General features: G+C 40.5%; 1 protein-coding gene across 1 annotated transcript; it reads right to left on the reverse strand.

Annotated features, from left to right (window-relative positions):
* Positions 1-1,826: 1,826 nt before the first annotated feature.
* LOC110497387 (scrapie-responsive protein 1) lies at positions 1,827-14,879 on the reverse strand. Its single transcript, XM_021573468.2, has 3 exons — positions 14,559-14,879; positions 3,518-3,775; positions 1,827-2,823 (listed from the first exon to the last, which is right to left on the reverse strand). The coding sequence occupies exons 2-3, from the start codon at positions 3,763-3,765 to the stop codon at positions 2,769-2,771; spliced, it is 303 nt and encodes a 100-aa protein (XP_021429143.2). The 5' UTR covers positions 3,766-3,775; positions 14,559-14,879; the 3' UTR covers positions 1,827-2,768.
* Between the last annotated feature and the right edge of the window lie 1,323 nt (positions 14,880-16,202).

Genomic DNA, 16,202 nt, shown 5'->3' on the forward strand with positions numbered 1-16,202 from the left:
AGCAGTTCAGCTCAAACCGGTTTAAGTGTGTCAGGAGGAGAAAAAAGTATACAGTGTTGTTGGGGTTGTATGTCAAGATTTATTGTGAGTGTCTTTTCTCCTGCAGGCCTCAGCTGCTCAAGTGTCAATGAGGCTGAGCGTCCATGTTGCCACTATGTTGAATGCCGCCATAGCAGCTGCACTTGGAGAGGAAGATTCCTAGAAGGTCCAAGGATCTCCCAGTACAGTAAAGTTTTTTTATTCTCATTCCATAGCACCAAAATTGTAGTATGCTTATGTTATGACATAGTAGGCCACCTACCCATGTAGGGTAGGTAGGTGCTTTACGCTTGCCAACAAGTGACTAACATTAATTATAGTTAGGTTGGTCCTTACATTTGTCCTATTTCACACATGTACAAGTGTGTATTATACACGTGTACATTGGAAATTAGCTTTTTTTTTTGCATATCCCACTCCCCCCCAAGTCAAACTTGGAGCGTGGGGTCACAGCCAAGGATAAGCCATTATTGACGGCAACCTTGGAGCAATTAGGGTTAAGTGCCTTGCTCAACGGCACAGACAGATTTTTAATCTGGTCGGCACAGGGATTCAAACCAGTGACCTTTCGGTTACTGGCCCAACACTTTTAACCGATAGGCTACCTGCCAACCCAGAGGCCTACACCAGTAGCTGGGAAAATTGGAAAGTCACAATTAAGCACTGTAAAAAAAAAAAATTGGGGCAGAGGTGAATTTGTGGCTAACTTATAGTAAATGTATACAAATAGTATACCAAATGGTTAGATATCAAATGAAAGATAAGGCCACAAGACAAAAGATGTCAAGTAGCCTCACCAACACAGCCGTTCTCACCCAGCCCCATAGTAAAAACACATAGCCTCACAAGCAAAAGGAACTGACAAGACAATCAGCATTAGCATAAAACTGTAAGCCCCCCAGTTGTTTACCAATGAGCCCAACTGACAAAACACCCTTTCACATACTCACTGGACCCGAGATCCTATTCATACTGGATCCTCATTGTGGGAAGCAGATGACTTTATCCACAGGGTGTCAAACATAGGTATTAAAGGTGGCAGGAGAGTGCAGGCTCGATTCCTCTCCAATTACCATCCCCAGTGCTGAGTTTTTCACACGAGTTACATTGCAAACAGTGGATTGATTTGTCTCAACTTGTGTATGATTTTAGACATAGGGGAAAAACAGGTTAGCAGTTTATGGGTGGTTTATGTGTGTTCACTTTGAACTGAGGGCTGAAGTCCTTTGGGCTCCCGAGTGGCGCAGCGGTCTAAGGCACTGCATCTCAGTGTCTTATTACAGACACCCTGGTTCGATTCCAGGCTGTATCACAACTGGCTGTGATTGGGAGTTCCGTAGGGCGGCGCATAATAGGACCAGCGTCGTCCGGGTTTGGCCGGTGTAGACCGTCATTGTAAATAAGAATTTGTTCTTAACTGACTTGCCCAGTTAAATAAAGGTAAAAAAAATAAAGGTAAAAAAATATATAAATATACATATACATATATGCATTTGTGCGATTTGACATCCTTCACTGGAATCTATTATCATCGACTGTACAGAATAGGAGAATAACAGTGAATCCGTGAATACATCCTACCCACTCAAGAGCCTTAATTCAGTTTGTTTACATAGAGCAGTAGAGCAATCTCTTCTAATTACGACAATATGAATCAGTGATGTTTTGCAACTGACTGACAAAAGCAACTTTATAAACAACAAACTGAAACATAACAAGCTCACAAAGGAAACATGAGGAAACCTAAGGTGGTTTCATGATACAACAAGTAAGGCCTGCAGGCAAAATAACACTCAAACCGATCTGTTTATTAATATTCTCATATACAGTGTTGTAATTGACATAAAATCATTGGATAAGTACAGGGAGATGTCATGGAGCAGTAGAACAACTTGTTTAAACAGCTTCACCGGTCTAGGTGATCTGTAAGTGCTATGTTATTCACATTTTGCATTTACATTTTAGGCATTTAGCAGACGCTCTGATCCAGAGCGCCTTACAGTTAGTTAGGCCTAGTGACACACACAATACTATAATCCTTTTGCAAAGACATTTACAATACAGTTGTACAGCCTACTTGTTTCAGCCATGTAAAATCATGCTTCATAGGCTCATCACAAAATCACATTTTATGATCCTGCTGACATTTATGGCATTTAATAGCCTTGAATATAAAATGCCATGTCTCTCAAGAATGGCATACTATTAACTATTGAATTATATTTGTGGGATGTGCACACTCGTGGTATTACTGTACTACGACTATTGCCAAATAGCGAGATCTGTTTACGTTTGGGTATAGATAATGGGGAGTGTCACATCATTGCAAATGCCAAATGAAGGGTCTGCCAAGTCAGATATACAAGTGTTGAACTGTAGCCTTGGCAAAGGAGGGACACGGGCTGCATTTATTGAATTGTCTTCACAGAAAGTAAATATACTGGGTGCTGTATTTGAGACTGAAAATTATGCATTTTATTTGTAGGCCCAAGTATTGTGAAAGATGGGCCTCTTTTTTTCCCAGCTTCAAAGCTTGTGCTTTTGTTTTAGCTCCAGCCTTTTGAACTTGTCGTTGTTGTAGCTGTCTCCAAGTGAAGAATGAAATGCATGTAATTCTGTAGTCCGGAATGGATGGGCCCATCCCCCTTGGCCCCATTTACTCTTTACTCTTGTTTCAATTCAGAAGATTGCACCGTCTGTGTTCACTGTCCATTCAAACGACTGATGGCTCAGATGGTTTTGCATGGAATTATAAAGGAGATTTTGGGTCCAAAGAAGACATCCCTGGAACAACATAAAAATAAAAAATAAACATGTGTTTAGTATTTTGCCCTATTAGCCTGGAATCCAAGACTATGGTAAACTGTCCATGACTTTCTAGTGGATGGACCATGTGGTTCAGGAGAGAATGGCCTAGTTAATGAAGGAAGCATCTAGTCAAGAATGGCATTATTTTCAATTGATAAACTGATAAACTGTGATTGCAAACTGATAAGCTCCCTGTGTATGTTTGATTTCCAGGCATATAGTGCCTCTTTAAAGGAAAAACTATTGTCTGTAGTCAACAGCTGACTAAAAACAGAGCCAAAATGCATAGGCCTAGCCGTAGTGTATTTGCATTACATGAGCAAAGGCCATGACGTAAAAACAGCACGATTTACCTTTTAACTGACCAGTGAAACAAAAGTCAACTCCACATCACAGCTCACTGCACGGCAGCAGGCACACGTGCCTGACTGTATTAATAGGTTGCTTATGATAATCACAATGTAGGCAGTGTTCACTGGGCAGCCTGTGACTGGATCCAATCCGTTTCCAACTATAATTGGCGCCTAACTGCCCGCCGGCCTCTATTCGGCCTCCAGTACACATAACAGCACCACAGAGCCGTCCACTGTTCCAGAACTGTATTAACATAGACTGTATATGTGTGCTGAACATGGGCGCCGCCTACTGGAGGAGAATGGAATTTCTGTACCTTGGGCAGCAGAGGAGCTCACTGAAGTTACAGTAGCACACCATGTCGCATTTGTTCCCCTCCCAGAAATGGTTCTGCAGGGAATCGATGGGTCGCATGGTCGCAACTCCGTTGGAGATGCCAACATTGCGACAGTCCCTGCCCTTCAAGACTTTCTTGTAGCAGGACCAGCGGTTTGATGGAATGGCCTCGCTGCCCATTGCCAATAGCCCAACCAAGAGAATTGCAGCAATGAGTAGTGCCTTCATTTTGATCAAGCTGTAAATAGGATGACATAATGTTTATAATTGGTTAGAATGTCTCCAAGGTCACCCCAGTCATTAATATATAAATAGTTTTTACATTAACTACAAATCCAACCCACAAAAAAATATATTCCCGTTAGAGCCATAGGCATGGTCTGAGTTCTAGTGAGGTTCAGAGGGGGTGGAGGGACATTTTTTGAAAGTTGAAGTTCATTTATTGCATTTCTATCAAATAAAACAAATCTAAAATGCTATTTGGAGAAGAGCAAATACAGACAAATATGTACCCAGCCAACATGTAGCCTGTTAGTTCTACAATTTGCCACTACACATTAACTCAGCACCGAGATGAAAACCTTCAATATGTACAGAGGAATCTGTTAGAATATTTATTTATTTATTAACAAAACACAAACAAATATGTTTGCTTTGCAGAACTTTTTATTGCAATGTCCTGCAATTCTACACATTTTGCTTTGAGCTGTGGGGAAATGTTTTCAGTTTAAAAGCTAATTTCCTGCAATTGTACACACTTTGCCATGACTTATGCCATGTTAAAGATACACATTCCCACACATAGAGGACCTACATGGTTCTGGTACCGGTTCCGACCGACACTTTTGTTTATAAAATTGATCTGTGGACACCATAGATCGAAAAGGCTTGCATCGAGCGGTAACGCGGGTTCATAGCAACTCATTAGTGTATCTCTTCCGCCTGTGTGATTTAGGACAGAGAGGAAGAATTTGGAAACACATTGGAAAGAATTAACACAAAAACAGAGAAAACTAGAATGCTATTTGGCCCTAAACAGAGAGTACACAGTGGCAGAATACCTGACCACTGTGACTGACCCAAACTTAAGGAAAGTTTTGACTATGTACAGATTCAGTGAGCATAGCCTTGCTATTGAGAAAGGCTGCCGTAGGCAGACATGACTCGAAACTGAGCTGCACTTCCTAACCTCCTGCCCAATGTATGAACATATTAGAGACACATATTTCCCTCTGATTACACAGATCCACAAAGAATTCGAAAACAAACCCAATTTTGATAAACTCCCATATCTACTGGGTGAAATACCACAGCGTGCCATCACAGCAGCAATATTTGCGACCTGTTGCCACAAGAAAAGGGCAACCAGTGAAGAACAAACACCATTGTAAATACAATCCAAATTTATGCTTATTTATTTTCCCTTGTGTACTTTAACCATTTGTACATTGTTACAACACTATATGTACATAATATGACATTTGTAATGTCTTTATTGTTTTGAAACTTTTGAATGTGTATTGTTTACTGTTAATTTTTATTGTTTATTTCACTTTTGTATATTATCTACCTCACTTGCTTGGGCAATGTTAACACATGTTTCCCATGCCAATAAAGCCCCTTGAATTGAATTGAAGAGGAATATAGATGCCCAACTCCGCGGAAAGATGTCTCATTTCAGTAGGTGGCGTTTTTTCGTTGTTTCGCCCACCAAGCACGAGTTTTTATATGAAAGTCAATGAGAGAGTGTTGAATTTGGTCAACCAAAACATGTATGGCTTATTTGCTACGGTAGGTTTATTTAATCCAATAATTGTTCCCTAATGCTTAAATTGTTACGAGTGTACTGATATAAGTAGGGCACGTGACATCCCGGCAATTTTGAGAAAAAGCACTTTATATGGTTGTTGTCTCGAGATGGCTATGCATATTCATTTAATGAGGCCAATCGTGTAGCGTCTGTCTCCATTGAATACAGGCAGTTGACGTCAACAACCCTCATCGAATTTTCAAAAGCGATAACAATAATTAGATGTATCCACCAATCCAAAGAAAGAATAGGCGGGATCTAGACGGCACACCATGCCGCTTTGTGGACAACGGCTTCCATTGTTAGGACAGCGAGACATGTGTCTTGTCAGTATATCCATAATCTTCGTTCAAGATGTGAAATCTGACACCACTTGAAGCTGGGATGTCCCTTCTACCATTTCATTCGCTCTTCCGACTGTCCATCAACTCCTGTCTAAACCATACATCACAGCCGCTGACAAAGCACATGCCTTAAAATCCTGACGTCGTAGCGCAACAGGTTAGTGGTTTCGTCGCTCGAGCATATTCAGAGATCGGTTTATAACCAACTTTATCACAGTAATCTAAAAAGATGAATAGATTTTAAACAAAAAAAACACTTTTTGTTTGTCCTAGACAGACAATAGTAAGATGGAAGGTGAGTTCAGGAAGCCAAGCTAGAGCTCTCTTGTGTGACGTTCACAGCGGTGGGGGCAGACGTTTTGATCAAGAGAGACCCGCATATTTGATATAATACTAGACATACAAATATGTATTTTTTACAGTTATAAGGAAGGTGAAATCTTATAGTTATTATTTGTATAATTTCATTATACTATATTTCAAGCATTATTCATACAGTTTTGTTGAATAGGAAATACATACAAAATAAGAATCATATTTTTACTTGTGTACTTGAGCTTGTGTCCTCAAAAGTGACTACACCTCCAGCAATTTATAACTATTTTTTATCAGAAAGGTGAGCTTTCAACCTTTCTTGGAGTAGGCAGCATTACTTATGACCCTCTCATGATAAATAATTTGTTTTTGGGATTACGTAGATGACATTTTACATTACATTTAGTTACATTTAAGAGATATGATATCTGAGTGAGTGTGAATAATAAAATAAATTGGGGCCCCCTGGAGGTCAGGGTCCCTGGGCACGTAATTCAGCCATGATTACTAAAAGTTCATATAGCTGGCTAGACTAATTTGACTAATTTACCAATCTTCAAAATGTTAACTGATAAGGACTAATTGAGCAGACAGAACCAGGTTTTCCTCTAGGATTTTGCCTGTGCTAAGCTCCATTCCGTTTCTTTTTATGCTGAACCCCCCATGCCCCCCAGTTCTTAACTATTACAAACATACACATAACATGTCGAATCAAATCAAATAACATTTTATTAGTCACATGCACTGACTTACGAGTCTCTAACCAACAATGCAGTTAAAAATAATACAGATAAGAATAAGAAATAAAAGTAATTAAAGAGCAGCAGTAAAATAACAATAGTGAGACTATATACAGCGGGGTACCCGGTACAGAGTCAATGTGTGGGGGCACTGGTTAGTTGAGGTAATATGTACAGTTGAAGTCTGAAGTTTACATACACTTAGGTTGGAGTCATTAAAACGTTTTCACTCCACAAATGTCTTGTTAACAAACTATAGTTTTGTTAACAAACTATAGACATCTACTTTGTGCATGACACAAGTCATTTTTACAACAATTGTTTACAGACAGATCATTTCACTTATAATTCACTGTATCACAATTCCAGTGGGTCAGAAGTTTACATACACTAAGTTGACTGTGCATTTAAACAGCTTTGAAAATTCCAGAAAATTATGTCATGGTTTTAGAAGCTTCTGATAGGCTAATTGACATCATTTCAGTCATTGGAGGTGTACTTGTGAATGTATTTCAAGGCCTACCTTCAAACTCAGTGCCTCTTTGCTTGACATCATGGGAAAATCAAAATAAATCAGCCAAGACCTCAGAAAAAACATTTTAGACCTCCACAAGTCTGGTTCATCCTTGGGAGTAATTTCCAAACGCCTGAAGGTACCACGTTCATCTGTACAAACAATAGTATGCAAGTTTAAACACCATGGGACCACGCAGCCGTCCTACCGCTAAGGAAAGAGACACGTTCTGTCTCCTAGAGATGAACGTACTTTGGTGTGAAAAGTGCAAATCAATCCCAGAACAACAGCAAAGGACCTTGTTAAGATGCCAGAGGAAACAGGTTCAAAAGTATCTATATCCACAGTCAAACGGGTCCTATTTCGACATAACCTGAAAGGCCGCTCAGCAAGGAAAAAGCCACTGCTCCAAAACCACCATAAAAAAGCCAGACTACGGTTTGCAACTGCACATGGGGACAAAGATCATACTTTTTAGAGAAATGTCCTCTGGTCTGATGAAACAAAAATAGAACTGTTTGGCCATAATGACCATAATTATGTTTGGAGGAAAAAGGGGGAGGCTTGCAAGCCGAAGAACATCATCCCAACCGTGAAGCATAGGGATGGCAGCATCATGTTGTGGGGGTGCTTTGCTGCAGGAGGGACTGGTGCACTTCACAAAATAGATGGCATCATGAGGAAAGAAAAGTATGTGGATATATTGAAGCAACGTCTCAAGACATCAGTAAGGAAGTTAAAGCTTGGTCACAAATGGGTCTTCCAAATGGACAATGCCCACAAGCATACTTCCAAAGTTGTGGGGAAATGGTTTAAGGACAACAAAGTCAAAGTATTGGAGTGGCCATCACAAAGCCCTGACCTCAATCCTATAGAAAATATGTGGGCAGAACTGAAAAGCGTGTGCGAGCAAGGAGACCTACAACCTGACTCAGTTACACCAGCTCTGTCAGGAGGAATTAACCAAAATTCACCCAACTTATTGTGGGAAGCTTATGGAAGGCTACCCAAAACGTATGACCCAAGTTAAACAATTTAAAGGCAATGCTACCAAATACTAATTGAGTGTATGTAAACTTATGACCCACTGGGAATGTGATGAAAGAAATAAAAGCTGAAATAAATAATTCTCTCTACTATTATTCTGACATTTCACATTCTTAAAATAAAGTGGTGATCCTAACTGATCTAAGACAGGGAATTTTACTAGGATTAAATGTCAGGAATTGTGAAAAACTGAGTTTAAATGTATTTGGCTAAGGTGTATGTAAACTTCCAACTTCAACTGTACATGTAGTTAGAGTTATTAAAGTGACTATGCATAGATGATAACAACAGAGAGTAGCAGCGATGTTAAGGGGGGGGGGGGGGGGGGGGGGGGGGTCGGGGTGCAATGCAAATAGTCTGGGAAGCCATATAATTAGAAGTTCAGGAGTCTTATGGCTTGGGGGTAGAAGCTGTTTAGACACCTCTCGGACCTAGACTTGGTGCTCCGGTACCACTTGCCGTGCAGTAGCAGTGAGAACAGTCTATGACTAGGGTGGCTGGAGTCTTTGACAATTTTTAGGGCCTTCTTCTGACACCACCTAGTATAGAGTTTCTGGATGGCAGGAGGCTTGGCCCCAGTGATGTACTGGGCCGTTCGCACTACCCTCTGTAGTGCCTTGCGGTCAGAGGCCGAGCAGTTGCCATACCAGGCAGTGATGCAACCAGTTAGGATTAGAGGTCGACCGATTAATCGGAATGGCCGATTAATTAGAGCCGATTTCAAGTTTTCATAACAATCGGTAATCTGCATTTTTGGACAACGATCAGGGCCGATTTGTAATGTATTTCCTCCTCTTCGTCTGAAGAGGTGTAGCAAGGATCGGACCAATACGCAGCGTGGTAAGTGTTCATGTTTTAATAGAAAAGACTGAACATGACACAAATACAAAATAACAAAGTGTCAGGACCCGGTTACGAACCCGGGTCTCCGGAGTGAGAAATAGTCACTTAACCTACTGAGCCACGAATAGTCGGCAGAACCCAGAAGATGAGGCAGACACAGCAGTACTTGAGACGGTGTATTTAATGAAGTAAAAAAGAAGTCCTTCATAAAAACATGTAACTTCACAACCTCAAAAGGAATTCCACAAGAACAAAGGTAATCCTCCAAGACAAAAAGGTAAATCCACAAGGTGGTAGGAATAGCATAAAAAGCCTCAAAAGATACTCAAAAATAAATAAACAAGAACAAAAACAGAATTCCACAAGAGAGTCCACCGGGATCAACAAGCGTTCACAGAATACTAGGGCTGGGTGCTAACATACAAACACAGAGCAAAGAACTGAGGAAAACTAAGGGTTTAAATACAATCAGGGGAAACGAGGCACAGGTGCAAATAATAATGGGGATCAAGGGAAAACAAAAGGTCAAAAAGCACAATGGGGGCATCTAGTGACCAAAAACCGGAACAACCCTGGCCAAATCCTGACACAAAGTGAAACAGAACCGAAACAATCCCGTGTGGCACTGACACAGGAAACAATCACCCACAAAATACCCAAAGAACATGGCTGCCTAAATATGGTTCCCAATCAGAGACAACGATAGACAGCTGCCTCTAATTGAGAACCAATCTAGGCAACCATAGACTTACCAAAACACCTAGATAGGGAACACCCCCATAAACATACAACCCCCCTAGACAAGACAAAAACACATACATCACCCATGTCACACCCTGTCCTAACCAAAATAATAAAGAAAACAAAGAACACTAAGGTCAGGGCGTGACACGATTACATTGCACTCCACAAGGAGACTGCGTGGCAGGCTGACTACCTGTTATGCGAGTGCAGCAAGGAGCCAAGGTAAGGTACTTAAACTTATCTTATTAAAAACAATCGTTCTTAACATATTCACTAGTTAACTACACATGGTTGATGATATTACTAGTTTATCTAGCTTGTCCTGCATTGCATATAATCGATGAGTTGCCTGTTAATTTATTATTGAATCACAGCCTACTTCGCCAAACGGGTGATTTAACAAGCACATTCGCGAAAAAGCACTGTCAACGCCTATCTTAAAATCATTACACAAGTATATATTTAAAATCTGCATATTTAGTTAATATTGCCTGCTAACATTAATTTATTTTAACTAGGGAAATTGTGTCACTTCTCTTGCGTTCTGTGCAACAGAACCACCAGCTTTCATATGTTCTCATGTTCTAAGCAAGGAACTTAAACGTTAGCTTTTTTACATGGCACATATTGCAGTTTTACTTTCTTCTCCAACACTTTGTTTTTGCATTATTTATATCAAATTAAACATGTTTCTTTATTTATTTGAGACTCAATTGATTTTATTGATTTATTATATTAAGTCTAAAAATAAGTGTTCATTGTTCATTCATTATTGTTGTAAATGTCATTATTACAAATATATATATACATAAAAATCGGCCGATTAATCGGTATCGGCTTTATTTGGTCCTCGAATAATCGGTATCGGTATTGGCGTTGAAAAATCATAATCGGTCAACCTCTAGTTAGGATGCTCTCGGTGGTGCAGCTGTCAAATCTTTTGAGGATCTGAGGACCCATGCCAAATCTTTTCAGTCTTCTGTGGGGGAATAGGTCTTGTCGTGCCCTCTTCACGACTGTCTTGGTGTGCTTGGACCATGTTAGTTTGTTGGTTATATGGACACCAAGGAACTTGAAGCTCTCAAACTGCTCCACTGCAGCCCCGTCGATGAGAATGGGGCTGTAGTCCACAATCATCTCCTTTGTCTTGATCATGTTGAGGGAGAGGTTGTTGTCCTGGCACCACACGGCCAGGTCTCTGACCTCCTCCCTATAGGCTGTCTCATCGTTGTCTGTGATTAGGCCTACCACTGTTCTGTCATCGGGAAACTTAATGATGGTGTTGGAGTCGTGCCTGGCCGTCATGAGTCATGAGTGAACAGAGAGTACAGGAGAAGACTGAGCACGCACCCCTGAGGGGTCCCTGTATTGAGGATCAACGTGGGGGATGTGTTGTTACCTACCCTTCAGGGGTCCAGTTGCAGAGGGAGGTGTTTAGTCCCTTAGCTTATTGATGAACTTTGAGGGCATTATGGTGTTGAATGCTGAGCTGTAGTCAATTAATTGCATTCTCACATGGGTGTTCCTTTTGTCCAGGTGGGAAAGGACAGTGATTGCGTCATCTGTGGATCTGTTGGGGTGGTATGCAAATTAGAGTGGGTCTAGGGTTTCTACAATAATGGTGTTGATGTGAGCCATGACCAGCATTTTAAAGCACTTCATGGCTACAGACGTGAGTGCTACGGGTCGGTAGTAATTTAGGCAGGTTACCTTAATATTCTTGGGCACAGGCACTGTGGTGGTCTGCTTAAAACATGTTGGTATTACAGACTCGGACAGGGAGTGGTTGAAAATGTCAGTGAAGACACTTGCCAGTTGGTCAGCACATGCTCGCAGTACATGTCCTGGTAATTCGTCTGGCCCTGCGGCCTTGTGAATGTTGACCTGTTTAAAGGTCTTACTCACATTGTCTGCGGAGAGCGTGATCACACAGTCTTCCGGATCAGCTGGTGTTCTCATGCATGTTTCAGTGTTATTTGCCTCGAAGCGAGCATAGAAGTAGTTTAGCTTGTCTGGTAGGCTCGTGTCACTAGGCAGCTCTGGGCTGTGCTTCCCTTTGTAGTCAGTAATGGTTTGCAAGCCCTGCCACATCTGGTGAGCATCAGAGCCAGTGTAGTACGATTGTATTGACGCTTTGCCTGTTTGATGGTTCGTTTGAAGGCATAGCAGGATTTCTTATAAGCTTCCGGGTTAGAGTCACGCTCCTTGAAAGCAGCAGCTCTAGCCTTTAGCTCAGTGCGGATGTTGCCTATAATCCATGGCTTCTTGTTGGGGTATGTACGTACAGGCACTGTGGGGACGACGTCATCAATGCCCTTATTGAAGAAGCCAAAGACGGATGTGGTGTACTCCTCAATGCCATCGGAGGAATCCCGGAACATATTCCAGTCTGTGCTAGCAAAACAGTCCTGTAGCTTAGCATCTGCTTCATCTGACTACGTTTTTATTGATCTAGTCACTGGTGCTTACTGCTTTAATTTTTGCTTGTAAGCAGGAATCAGGAGGATAGAATTATGGTCAGATTTGCGAAATGGAGGGTGGGAGAGCTTTGTATGCGTCTCTGTGTGGAGCAAAGGTGGTCCAGAGTTTTTTTCCCCCTCTGGGTGCACATTTGTTAGTTTATTTGCGTTGTTTGTAACTTATTAGCCACCACTATGCTTGAAAATATGGAGAGTGGTACACAGTAACATGTTGTATTGGATTTTCCCAAAACGTAACACTTTGTATTCAGGACAAAAATGAATTGCTTTACCAAATTTCTTTGCAGTATTACTTTAGTGTGTTGTTGCAAACAGGATGTGTGTTTTGGAATATTTTCTTCTGTACAAGCTTTCTTCTTTTCCCACTGTCAATTAGTGTCAGTGTCACACTGTCAATTAGTGTCAATTAGTGCCACACTGTCAATTAGGTTAGTTGATCCATCCTCAGTTTTCTCCTATACAGCCATTAAACCCTATAACTGAAGTCCCTGGGTCGTTTCCTAAGTTAGGAAGGACACCTGTATCTTTTTAGTGACTGGGTGTATTGATACACAATTGAAAGTGCAATTAATAACTTCACCATGCTCAAATGGATATTCAATATCTATTTTTAAATGTTTTGTTTTATCCACCAAAACCTTCCTGGTCTTTGTGGGTGAATCTGTGTTTCAAATTCACTGCTCAACTGAGGGAGCTTACAGATAATTGTATGTGTGGGTTTCATAGATGAGGTAATCATTCAAAAATCATGCTTAACACTATTATTGTACACAGAGTGAGTCCATGCAACTTATTAGGTGACTTGTTAAGCACATTTTTACTCCTGAACTTATTTAGGCTTGCCATAACAAAAAGGTTGAATAGTTTTTGACTCAAGTCAGTTCAACTTTAAATATTGTATTAATTTGTAAAATAAAAAATATAGAAGTCCACTTTGACATTATAGGGCATTGTGTGTAGGCTACTGACCAAAAGAAATTCCAAATTGTATAAATGTTAAAGTCAGGCTGTAACTCAACTAAATGTAGAAAAAGTCAAGGGAGGTGAAAACTTTCTGAAGGCACTTTAAGTAGGACCCTGATTCACAAAGTGTTATGACGTTGTTGATTGTAGAATTTGATCCTAGCATAAGTTGGACATCCTCTATAACATTTTTCAATTTGCAACAATATTGATACTGGACATAAATATTGCATTTGTCTGTTATTTCAAAGATTGGTGGATATATACAGCCTATTTGCTATGTGCTTATGCCACTAAATAATTCAACCTTGTGCTTTAAATAGATTCAATATTATTTGCATTTAAATTATATTACCATAAACCAATTATTGGAAAGATTTCCTCGGTACAATGATTGAGGTCTTATAAACTTCAATACTGTACATTGCAGTTATAACTAGTGCTGAGCAATTAACCGAAATGTTGGTTAAATTATTTGAATTCCATTTCGTTCGTTTTTTCTGTGAGGGGTCAATGCACAAATTGCAGTTTCTCGATAGATAAGTCAGATCCAGCCTGAACTGTGTGATGTAGTAGGGAGTTGTAGTTTCCAACATGCTAATATCCTACATATTTCAGAGCGTAAATCGAATTAATTAACTCCAATGACCACAATCCACTGCGCATCTACTTGTCCTGTCTATCTTTCTTTTGTGCCTGCAAAAAATATAAACGGCAGAAGAATGCGCGATTGTGAGGGGATTTAGAGAGCAGCTGATGCTTGACAGGGTATCGCTACCTGAAAAACATTGATCTAAGTGATTTATAGTTCGTGTTCAGTCATAAAAGTATGCCTTATTTACTCTGAAGAGATACAAATTAGTGATTTTGTCAGACAGCATATCCAGCAGCTCTAAAGAGATGAGATGATGACTTGGAATTAAATAATACAATCATAAAATAAAACAAATGAAATATACACAATAACTGAAATATGTTATTAAAGTAATGTAAATATATTATGGTTAATAAGTGATAAGCAGTAATGGACAGTCACTACCATCATGGTACTTTTATTAATTGTTTTATTCTGTGTTGTTACAGCATTCAACCCAAATAATCGAAAGCCAAATAGAAAACTATTGATTCTTTATTAATAATCGATTTATAATAATTAATGCTCCCCATCATTATTATATTTCCAATTACATAACATTATCAGCTGATTAAATTGGCCCCTACCTTATTTAGTGCTCTCCTCAGGAACGGCAGTAGCTTCTGACCCGTTTTCATTGGGTGCATTTAGTAAGTATAAAACAGAAAACAGAGGAGTCTTTATCCCTACTCTACCCCATGCTAAGAGTATGACCATCTCTCCCCTCTCTCCTCTCAGCCTGTAAACCAGAGAAATATCCAAGGGCATTGATTAAGTCCGCACTCTGCACAAGCACGACAATAATGCCATGCTTACATGCCAGGACGGTACAGGGCTAAGAGAGAAGGCCAGCATTGGGGAGTGATCCAAACCAAACCTCTCAGTCTCAGACAGATTTAGTTCATATATGCTGTGGAAAAGTACATGAACGGGTCTGAATCATGGTTTAACAGTCTAGCGGACAAGCAGCGTTGGTTCACATCCAGAATAACGTATAACACCAATTTAGCAGGCTTGAAGTAGTAGGCTATATTTTTAGTAAAGGTGTTTTCAATGTGTTTTTATTTTATTTTAATTGGTTGTATATCAGCCATTTTGCATTTCAATAGACAACCATCCAAGAGCGAATGAATGAATGCCTGATACTGAATGTTGCCTTTCACTGAAACTCTCTAAAGCATCTGAATTGCTGTGAGTGTTGCAATCAGATGTGGTGGATGCTCGTACTGTTTAAATGGAGTGTCTGTCTGGGTATATTGAAATGCAAGTGATGCATGCAGTAAATGAACCAGTTGGAAGGGAAATGCAAGTTTCTCTATAGCTGTAACCTTTGCCTTGACTTGGCTCCTTTCCTTGTTGACACGCAGAGGAGCTCCACTGACTGCTGATAGAGCTGGTTGGCTGTGAAAGTATCCGTCACAGCCAAATTTAATCATCTACTTCGTGTGTTAAATCAATTGCTTCTTATTGGACGGCAGCACAGTTTTATCCATTGCAGTTTCCACGTTAAACAAATCAAGCGGTATTTACTTTGTGTTATACAGCTACCGAAAACTGAGAAATGGCCTTTCGGGCTCTGAAAGCATAGGTACTCAATAAATGATGGCATTTTGCGGTTGACGCTTAATCAAATCAAATCAATTGTATTTATATAGCCCTTCTTACATCAGCTGATATCTCAAAGTGCTGTACAGAAACCCAGCCTAAAACCCCAAACAGCAAGCAATGCAGGTGTAGAAGCACTGTGGCTAGGAAAAACTCCCTAGAAAGGCCAAAACCTAGGAAGAAACCTAGAGTGGAACCAGGCTATGAGGGGTGGCCAGTCCTCTTCTGGCTGTGCCGGGTGGTGATTATAACAGTACATGGCCAAGATGTTCAAATGTTCATAGATGACCAGCATGGTCAAATAGTAATCACCACAGTAGTTGTCGAAAGGTGCAGCAAGTCAGCACCTCAGGAGTAAATGTCAGTTGGCTTTTCATAGCCGATCATTAAGAGTATCTCTACCACTCCTGCTGTCTCTAGAGAGTTGAAAACAGCAGGCTTGGGAAAGGTAGCACGTCCGGTGAACAGGTCAGGTTTCCATAGCCGCAGGCAGAACAGTTGAAACTGGAGCAGCAGCACGGCCATGTGGACTGGGGACATCAAGGAGTCATCATGCAAGGTAGTCCTAAGGCATGGTCCTAGGGCTCAGGTCCTCCGAGAGAGAGCAAGGAAGAGAAAATTAGAGA

This window comes from Oncorhynchus mykiss, chromosome 19 (assembly GCF_013265735.2).
Source record: "Oncorhynchus mykiss isolate Arlee chromosome 19, USDA_OmykA_1.1, whole genome shotgun sequence".
In the NCBI taxonomy this organism is placed as follows: domain Eukaryota; kingdom Metazoa; phylum Chordata; class Actinopteri; order Salmoniformes; family Salmonidae; genus Oncorhynchus; species Oncorhynchus mykiss.